The following is a 10,616-nucleotide window of genomic DNA, read 5'->3' on the forward strand; positions in this document are numbered from 1 at the left end:
ACACTGTGCCCTACAGCGCCCAGTTACTGCATAGAGTGCCCACACTGTGCCCTACAGAGCCCAGTTACTGCATAGAGTGCCCACACTGTGCCCTACAGCGCCCAGTTACTGCATAGAGTGCCCACACTGTGCCCTACAGCGCCCAGTTACTGCATAGAGTGCCCACACTGTGCCCTACAGCGCCCAGTTACTGCATAGAGTGCCCGCACTGTGCCCTACAGCGCCCAGTTACTGCATTCAGTGCCCACACCGTACCCTACAGCGCCCAGTTACTGCATTAAGTGCCCACACTGTGCCCAGTTACTGCATAGTGCTCACTTATATATTACAGTGCCCAAACAGTGCCCTACAGCACCCAGTTACTGCATACAGCGCCAAGTTACTGCATGCAGTGCCTACAGCGCCCAGTTACTGCATACAGTGCCCACATCGTGCCCTACAGCGCCCAGTTACTGCATAGTGCCCACTTATATAATACAGTTCCCACACTGTGCCCTACATTGCCCAGTTACTGCATACAGTGCCCACACCGTGCCCTACAGTGCCCAGTTACTGCATATAGCGCCCATTTACTGCATACAGTGCCCACACTGTGCCCTACAGTGCCCAGTTACTGCATACAGTGCCCACACTGCCCTACAGTGCCCAGTTAGTGCATACAGTGCCCACACCGTGCCCTACAGCGCCCAGTTACTGCAGAGTGCCCACACTTTGCCCTACAGCGCCCAGTTACTGCAGAGTGCCCACATTGTGCCCTACAGCGCCCAGTTACTGCATTCAGTGCCCACACTGTGCCCTAGAGCGCCCAGTTACTGCATAGAGTGCCCACACTGTGCCCTACAGCGCCCAGTTACTGCATAGTGCCCACACTGTGCCCTACAGCGCCCAGTTACTGCATAGTGCCCACACTGTGCCCTACAGCGCCCAGTTACTGCATAGTGCCCACACTGTGCCCTACAGCGCCCAGTTACTGCATAGTGCCCACACTGTGCCCTACAGCGCCCAGTTACTGCATAGTGCCCACACTGTGCCCTACAGCGCCCAGTTACTGCATAGTGCCCACACTGTGCCCTACAGCGCCCAGTTACTGCATACAGTGCCCACACTGTGCCCTACAGCGCCCAGTTACTGCAGAGTGCCCACACTGTGCCCTACAGCGCCCAGTTACTGCATTCAGTGCCCACACTGCCCTAGAGTGCCCAGTTACTGCATTCAGTGCCCACACTGTGCCCTAGAGCGCCCAGTTACTGCATTCAGTGCCCACACTGTGCCCTAGAGCGCCCAGTTACTGCATTCAGTGCCCACACTGTTCCCTAGAGCGCCCAGTTACTGCATACAGTGCCCACACCGTGCCCTACAGTGCCCAGTTACTGCATACAGTGCCCACACCATGCCCTACAGCGCCCTGTTACTGCATACAGTGCCCACACCGTGCCCTACAGCGCCCAGTTACTGCATACAGTGCCCACACCGTGCCCTACAGCGCCCAGTTACTGCATACAGTGCCCACACCGTGCCCAGTTACTGCATAGTGCTCACTTATATAATACAGTGCCTACACCGTGCCCTACAATACCCAGTTACTGCATAGAGTGCCCACACAGTGCCCTACAGCGCCCAGTTACTGCATACAGTGCCCACTTATATAATTCATAGTGTCCACATAAACCGCAGTGCCCGCACCGTGCCCTACAGCACCCAGTTACTGCATACAGTGCCCACACCGTGCCCTACAGCGCCCAGTTACTGCATACAGTGCCCTACAGCGCCCTGTTACTGCATACAGTGCCCACACCGTGCCCAGTTACTGCATACAGTGCCCACACCGTGCCTTACAGCGACCAGTTACTGCATACAGTGCCCACACCGTGCCCTACACCGCCCAGTTACTGCATACAGTGCCCACACCGTGCCTTACAGCACCCAGTTACTGCATGGTGCTCACTTATATAATACAGTGCCTACACCGTGCCCTACAATACCCAGTTACTGCATAGAGTGCCCACACAGTGCCCTACAGCGCCCTGTTACCATATACAGTGCCCACACCGTGCCCTACAGCGCCAAGTTACTGCATAGTGCCCACTTATATAATACAGTGCCTACACTGCCCAGTTACTGCATAGAGTGCCCACACCGTGCCCTACAGCACCCAGTTACTGCATACAGTGCCCACACCGTGCCATACAGCGCCCAGTTACTGCATACAGTGCCCACACCGTGCCCTACAGCACCCAGTTACTGCATACAGTGCCCACACTGTGCACTACAGCGCCCAGTTACTGCATACAGTGCCCACACCGTGCCATACAGCGCCCAGTTACTGCATACAGTGCCCACACCGTGCCCTACAGTACCCAGTTACTGCATACAGTGCCCACACTGTGCCCTACAGCGCCCAGTTACTGTATACAGTGCCTACAATGCCCAGTTACTGCACAGTGTCCTACAGCGCCCAGTTACTGTATACAGTGCCCACACCGTGCCCTACAGCGCCGAGTTACTTCATACAGTGCCCACTTCTATATGTCCACATAAACCAGACAGTACCCACGCCGTGCCCTACATTGCCAACATAGATCTACAGAGTGTCCACCTCATATTGTGCCCAGAAAGCCCCATACTTTGCCCACATAGAGACAAACAGTGGTAACATTGTGCCACCGGTGCCACACATTCCCCAGATACATATAATGTCCCCGCAGACCATGGATTCATATAGCAGACGCCACTTATCTCCCCTCCTTGCCCCTGTGTGTATGCAGCTCTCCTGTAGTGTGTAGTAGTGCAGCTCCCCCTGCTGGCGGCTGCAGGGAGGATATAATTTCTGATCCCTCCCAAGTATCAGACATTTGTGGGGGGAGGTTCGGAAGCAAGAAGTCAGCGCTTGCCAGAATGGGCACATGCCAGGGCTTATTGGGCATGAGGGGCTCATAGCAATCATGGTGAACCCGCTCTACGCCTGTCAAGCCTTCTGCATGGAAGAGAGTATAACCCCCACCATGCACACAGCTAGACACAGTATTGCATTATATTATGAAACTCACAACATGATGGGGGTTGTAGTATGACGCTTGTATAGCAGGGTATTGGCTCCTCACATCTGAGTTTAGTCCCTGGAGTCCCAGGTGGTGGTGCTCCGGGACCGCAGTGATAGGACAGGGACAGACGATATCTGCAGGAAGTGACTGATAAGCGGCTGCTTCCCACACTTCATATAACCGAAACCTATTCAAGATAAAGGAAGAAATGTACAGACCGTGCATAGTGCGCAGGGTCACAGGCCTCACTGATGTCACCGCTGATCTCTACTGAATGGATAGGCAGCATTCTCAGTGATGTCACCGCTGCTCTCTAGTGAATGGATAGGCTGCATTCTCAGTGATGTCACCGCTGCTCTCTAGTGAATGGATAGGCTGCATTCTCAGTGATGTCACCGCTGCTCTCTAGTAAATGGATAGGCTGCATTCTCAGTGATGTCACCGCTGCTCTCTAGTGAATGGATAGGCTGTATTCTCAGTGATGTCACCGCTGCTCTCTAGTGAATGGATAGGCTGCATTCTCAGTGATGTCACCGCTGCTCTCTAGTGAATGGAGAATATAACTGAGGGTGTATGGGAGCCGCTTATAGATCGTTGCAGCATCTGCTGACAATCTAATGTCTAGGGGCTGACCGACACCCGCTGCCCCCGTGGAGTGGGCCAGTTCCTATCGTTTGCCCCCTCATCACCACCCCCAGACATGATGATGCGGCCCGGCAGAACGTCTCCGTCTTGTGGGGATCATTGTTGTTGGCCAAGAATCTTTCAGCCGTAAATGATCGCCGGTTTCAGGAGCTTCGGCACGATCAGCGATGATACAGGTGATTGCGCTGAGGGATAAACCGCCGGTGCACAGCGACATTCATACATCAATAGTCGGGATCGTTCCCCTCAATCTGTAACGGCTCCAGGATCTGGTGGCCAAAATAGTCAGAGTCCGTTACAAACTAAAAGCCGCGATGTTTGTTGCAGCCCGGAGAATCCGCAGGGGGGAAAAAAAGTTGCAACTTTCTAATATATTTTGTGTTTCAATTCGTCTCCATTTTCAAGATCTCCGCTTGCTGTCAGTAAATTAGGACATTCTTGTTCAAATCCATCTTGACGTAGTACTGCTGACACAGCTGAAGGTGCGTTGCTATGTATCAGTGTCGCGGCTTCTTCCGCCAGTCTGGCCTCCTGGAATGACGTTGCATCCCATGTGAACGCTGCAGTGTCGTTGTGTGAGACCACCTGCCCATCCACACACATTGATGATCCCACCTGCCCGTCCACACACTGATGATCCCACCTGCCCGTCCGCACGCTGATGATCCCACCTGCCCGTCCGCACGCTGATGATCCCACCTGCCCGTCCGCACGCTGATGATCCCACCTGCCCGTCCGCACGCTGATGATCCCACCTGCCCGTCCGCACGCTGATGATCCCACCTGCCCGTCCGCACGCTGATGATCCCACCTGCCCTTCCGCTGATGATCCCACCTGCCCTTCCGCTGATGATCCCACCTGCCCGTTCGCACGCTGATGATCCCACCTGCCCGTCCGCACGCTGATGATCCCACCTGCCCGTCCGCACGCTGATGATCCCACCTGCCCGTCCGCACGCTGATGATCCCACCTGCCCGTCCGCACGCTGATGATCCCACCTGCCCGTCCGCACGCTGATGATCCCACCTGCCCTTCCGCTGATGATCCCACCTGCCCTTCCGCTGATGATCCCACCTGCCCGTTCGCACGCTGATGATGATCCCACCTGCCCGTCCGCACGCTGATGATCCCACCTGCCCGTTCGCACGCTGATGATGATCCCACCTGCCCGTCCGCACGCTGATGATGATCCCACCTGCCCGTCCGCACGCTGATGATGATCCCACCTGCCCGTCCGCACGCTGATGATGATCCCACCTGCCCGTCCGCACGCTGATGATCCCACCTGCCCGTCCGCACGCTGATGATCCCACCTGCCCGTCCACACTGATGATCCCACCTGCCCGTCCACACTGATGATCCCACCTGCCCGTCCGCACGCTGATGATCCCACCTGCCCGTCCGCACGCTGATGATCCCACCTGCCCGTCCACACTGATGATCCCACCTGCCCGTCCACACTGATGATCCCACCTGCGACCAGTGATGATCGAGACCTGGACATAGAACTGTATAAACCCCTCCCTTTACTTATCTTCTATGACGTATAAATCTTTCCCACTGTGGGGGCGGGGCAAACGTATCACATGACTGTGCCCCTGAGCCAGGTGGAATGGGAATATTTTGCTGGTGTGGGAAAATAGTTGTCGGGAGCCGCTGCAGCATACAAACCTCCAGATTGTGACCGGAGCTGCTGCATTGTGCGGGGGAGGAGCACGCACCGGAGAACCGAGGGTCAGACTGGCCCACCCGAGTACAGAGGAGCCTCCACCGAGGGGTCCAGCCGCAGAGGACGGGTAGGATTCCGACTGCCGGCACCGCCACTGATCGGCTGTCTGTAGGGGTCGTTACACGTGTAGGGGCTGTTCACGGTATGGTGTAATACACTGCGCGGCCACTAGAAGCGTGCGAATACAGACGGAACCCTGTAAACAATGACGAGATGCCGCAGACAAACCGCTGATCGGCGGGGGTGCGGACAGTCGGACTCCCACCGATCCTCTAATCATCATGGCCATCAGTGAGAATAACCCAGATCACCCCTTTAATATTCATTTTTACCGTCTTTAAAGTTTTCCAGTTTCTGCAAATAAATGTTATAATTGTGAAAGTTTACAATAAACTCTGTATCAATTCATTGTGGTTTTCAGGACCTCTGTTTGCTGTCATTAAGAACTTTAATATTCCCATCTTATGGACGTATCTACTTAGTGATCAGTAGGGGTCTGACCTCAGGGACTGCCACCGATCTGAAGCGCTAAGGGGGCTGCTGCTGGATTTAGCGCCATGTCCCCCGCACAGCGGCGCTCCCTCTCACCGTGATTGGGGCCGGGCGGCGGTGTCCCGCACAGTGAAGGGGCTGCAGCCAATACTTGTACAAACGTAACATTTATCTGCTGAAACCAGAAAATACCAAAGATGTTGGGGCAGGTTCTCCCCATAGAATTCTATGTCACTGATTAATCGTATTCCTTCAAATGTGACGTAAAGTAACTACCTGAAAGAACGACTAAAAATAAAATGTATAACACTAAAATGGGCTCAAGTGCCAATATATATCTGGTAACAAACAAAAGCGGAGGGCAGAGGTAAGCGGAGGGCAGAGGTAAGCGGAGGGCAGAGGTAAGCGGAGGGCAGAGGTAAGCGGAGGGCAGAGGTAAGCGGAGGGCAGAGGTAAGCGGAGGGCAGAGGTAAGCGGAGGGCAGAGGTAAGCGGAGTCACGTCCTATAGTACAAAACCGTACTGACCGGTGAAATCTAACAAATAATGTCTGTGACCCCCGAGGACGCGCTCCTTACACCAACTGGGAGCAGGAACGCGTAGGGTCACACTAGGCTAGATAGTTGCCTCCTCTCCCTCCCCTCCCGCTTTCCTCCGCTCGCTCTTCCATCTTTCCTTCTCTCCCCTCTGCTCGCCCCTTTCCTCCGCTCGCTCTCTCCCCTCTTTCCTCCGCTCGCTCTCTCCCCTCTTTCCTCCGCTCGCTCTCTCCCCTCTTTCCTCCGCTCGCTCTCTCCCCTCTTTCCTCCTCTCGCTCTCTCCCCTCTTTCCTCCTCTCCCCTCTTTCCTCCTCTCCCGTCCTCAGCTCGCTCTCTCCCCTTTCCTCCCCTTGCTCTCTCCCCCGCTCGCTCTCTCCCCTCTGCTCTCTCCCCCGCTCGCTCTCTCCCCTCTGCTCTCTCCCCCCTCCGCTCGCTCTCTCCCCCCTCCGCTCGCTCTCTCCCCCCTCCGCTCGCTCTCTCCCCCTCCGCTCGCTCTCTCTCTCCCCTCCGCTCTCTTCAGTCTGATACTTTGCTTTTGCCTGTTACCAGATATATATTGGACTTTGGCCATTTTAGTGTTATACTTAATACATTTAATTTTTAATAGTTCTTTCAGGTACTTTAGTGTCTTTATCGGTTCTATTTAATTTTGCAGTTAACAAAAAACTAAGCTACCGTTTTGTCTACAGCTCCTGTGCAGACCCATGTGTCTCCATGGTTACAGACTACAAACAAACCCTGTGTAGTCTGATCCTGCGGTCATGTGTTACTCCCTTCCATCTACCCCGTCTTCTACTGTCTATAGGTTACAAGAAGCAGGAGAAGAACACATGACTGCAGGATCAGACTACACAGGGTTTGTTTGTAGTCTAACCATGGAGACATATAGATCTGCATTGGAGCTGTACACACACAATGGGAGATTTTTAAGTTGCTTATGCATTTTACTGCCACAGTACTGGCGAGGGGGGATGTGCGGCTGAAAACCCAACTCTACCTCCTGTGGCGATGCGGATTATATTACCACCTCTCTCTCCGCGATGAGTGTCAGGCCATTACTGCATGGGGAGATCCTGAGAGGGGGGGGGGGGGGGGGGGGGGGGGGGGGGGGGGAGGAGGAGCCACACTGCAGTGTATGTACAATGTCTTTAATCTCCTGCTTGTTGTGTTGCTCATGCCGCTAAAACCCCAAAAAAGTGAAATGAAAGGAAGTGGTGGGAGCCCCTGGGGTGCAGGGTGGGGACAGGTTCCCATAGACCCCTGTTAATGTTCCTGATGACTGGCGTTGACACGAAGACCCGTCCTTAGTTTTCTAAAGCCGTTCCAGTCACTTCCAGTAGGGGGCGCCCTGGCGTGCTCTTCTCCATGGCCGCCGGAATAGAAGTAAACTTTGGCAACGGCGCAGAATAAAAACCAGACAGTGCAAATCTTCCGCAGAGCGCGGTTAAAACGTCTCGTCCTGGAACGACCTCCCGGCCTCCCCCCATCCCCCATAAAAGCCCCACCCCTGGATTTTTGGCCCCGTGGTAACCCCTGCAGCAGCAGCCTGGTCAAGCAGAGCAGTTTGGTCGGTGATCGGCCTCCTTACAACGCGCCGTTCTATCGCTGGCGGCAAACGGAGGCAACAGAAAAAAAAAAATGAAGGAAGGTAAAACGGAATTGTGCCCGGGAACAAAGAATCGCCAAGTCCTGTAGGAGGGTCTCCTGAAAAGCCCCCCGCAAGTCCGAAGAACAAGTGGTCCCAGGATAATGGTCCTATCGTGCCACGCGGTTCCCGGGCAGCGTGCTGTTGGCCGTGCGGATGACCGGTAGGGGGTGCGCCTCCGTGTTGAACACCCAGTTGTCTAATGGTAGGAGGTCGTCACTGGAGAAGAGCAGATACAAGTACCTGGGGGGAGGGGAGAGAAGATTAATACACGAGGCGGGAATCCTGCAACATCAACGACACTACAGACTTCTCACAGCTGCAGGACTTGTTACAATGTATCTATTTGGGTGTGTCCATGAGTCAGATTTGCTGCGGGAAAAGTCTGCACAATGTGTAATAAGAGAAAAAAAAAACAACAACGACGACCGCACTCCCCTCCCCCGACGCTCCTGTGGTGACGCGTCTCCGCTCCCTCAGCTGGCATCTGAATCCGGACTCCTGGGTTGAGGTTTTGTCCATGTGACCGCTGCAGCCTGTGATTGGTGCCAACAGTCACATGGGACGAAACAGCATTCCAGGAGGCCGGCGGCCCAGCGACCAGCAGGGGGAGCCGGGAGGGAGCGCCGGGAGGGAGCGCCGGGGGAGGGGAGTCTGAGGTTTCTATTTTAACGTGGAGTTTGATGCGGAGATGAAGGTTTTCCACAGTAAAAAAATGGACCATTTGCTGCGAATTTTCACTTCCCCATTGAATTCACTGAGGAAAATCTTCAACAAGCGCGCCCCCGCTCCGCAGGATGCAATGAAAGTGGATGAAGACATTGGCAGCGCACGTGAAGTTCTGCGCAGACATTTGCTGCAGCGCGTGGGTGAGATTTGTTAAGTTCTCAGATTTTTTAGCCACAAATCCGGATAAATAATAATACGCAGCCGTCCCGCTACATGTGAACGCAGCCTCAAAGTAACATCTGCGCAGCCCGACCTGTTTAGCACACAGAGGATTGTAATATCACGACATTGTAACAAGATCTCAGCTGTGAGAAGTATCAGGTCAGGACGCAAGCCAGAAAGTTTTCTATTCACTGACAGCAAACCGAGATCTTGAAAACGGTGAGGAAATGATCCAAAAAGTGTTTTTTAGGAAGTTGCAGAACTTAGCGCTCCATACACTGCAGGTGTCAGCTGTGTTTTCCAGCTGACACGCTGCTCTAACGGGCAGGAACAGTGAAGGCGCTGTTCCTGGCCATTTAACTAGTTAAATGCCGCGGTCAATAGCGACTGCGTCATTTATAGGGTATTTCCATGAAGGACATTTATGACATCTCCACAGGATCCACAGATGTCAGATAGATGCGCGTCCCACCCTAAGCCACGTTCTATCTTACCCGGCTCGGCTGTCTCCCAGCCACTTCCTGGTCAGGTGGTCGAGTTATGGAAACAGCACAGTACTCACTGAGCTGTTCCGTACCTCCCATAGAACTGAATATTAGTTATGGAAACAGCTTAGCACTGCGAGTCACGCTGTTTCTGTAACTCATCCATGTATTGCAGTGTATTGTACCGGTGATCCAATGATCGCTGGTTCAAGTCCCCGAGGGGAACTAATAAAATGTGTAAAAAAAAGTTAGATAAATTTTCAGGAGTGTAAAAAAATTATTAAAAGTTAAAAAAAAAAAAAAAAAAAAAAAACTTTTTCCAAAATGGAATGAAATAAAAAGTGAAAAAAAAATCGTATGTACCAAAAAAATGCCTCTCCGCATGCGGTGAAACAGAACTAATATTTTTTTTAACAAATAGTTTTTGTTTTATAAAAGTTAGTTTTTCGTTGTCTAAAACCTGGGTGCGTCTTATAGCCCGAAAAATACGGCAATCTTCTGACAATCGCGTGGCACTCACTTCAGCGTCTCCGCTAAGAAGAAGCTCTGCTGGACGTCATCGTACGCCGGCGCAGACGAGTACACGTCCTTCAGACCCGAGAAGCCACCGCTCACTCTGCAATACTTATCAATGGCCTGTAGAGGGAGACAAAGCCACAGGGAATCAGCACAAAATGGAGAAACGGCTCAGACATGAGGAGGGGGGGGGGATATGAGAGGAGCAGGGGGGCGGGGATATGAGGAGCGGGCGGGGATATGAGGAGCGGGGGGGGGGATATGAGAGGAGCAGGGGGGCGGGGATATGAGGAGCGGGGGGGGATATGAGAGGAGCAGGGGGGCGGGGATATGAGGAGCGGGGGGAGGGGGTCTCATAGGACGCACCTGAGCCGCTTCCCAGCCCCAGCTCCGGTATTTGGGGTCGTGGGTGAAGCGCCACATGTACCAGTACGTCTCGATCACCTCCGGTCTCAGGATGTAATATTTCTCGTTCTGACGCACGGCCACGGCTTCCGCTCCCCCGTCAAACTTAAAGGCTTCAGGACCCAACTTCAGCACTGAGGAGGAATATCATAGATTAGGGGAGGCAATGATGGGAGTAGTTACTCCTCCCTACACACATATCCCTAACGTCCCCCTCCATAGAGCAGAACC

General features: G+C 53.7%; 1 protein-coding gene across 1 annotated transcript; it reads right to left on the reverse strand.

Moving 5' to 3' along the window:
* Positions 1–7,575: 7,575 nt before the first annotated feature.
* Positions 7,576–10,584, reverse strand: LOC142729575 (mannosyl-oligosaccharide 1,2-alpha-mannosidase IB-like). The gene is made up of 4 exons (XM_075849262.1): positions 10,569–10,584; positions 10,347–10,519; positions 9,985–10,100; positions 7,576–8,331 (listed from the first exon to the last, which is right to left on the reverse strand). Exons 1-4 carry the CDS (start codon positions 10,582–10,584, stop codon positions 8,199–8,201), a joined length of 438 nt encoding a protein of 145 aa, XP_075705377.1. The 3' UTR covers positions 7,576–8,198.
* Positions 10,585–10,616: the final 32 nt, after the last annotated feature.

Source organism: Rhinoderma darwinii, unplaced genomic scaffold (assembly GCF_050947455.1).
Source record: "Rhinoderma darwinii isolate aRhiDar2 unplaced genomic scaffold, aRhiDar2.hap1 Scaffold_722, whole genome shotgun sequence".
Classification (NCBI taxonomy): Eukaryota; Metazoa; Chordata; class Amphibia; order Anura; family Rhinodermatidae; genus Rhinoderma; species Rhinoderma darwinii.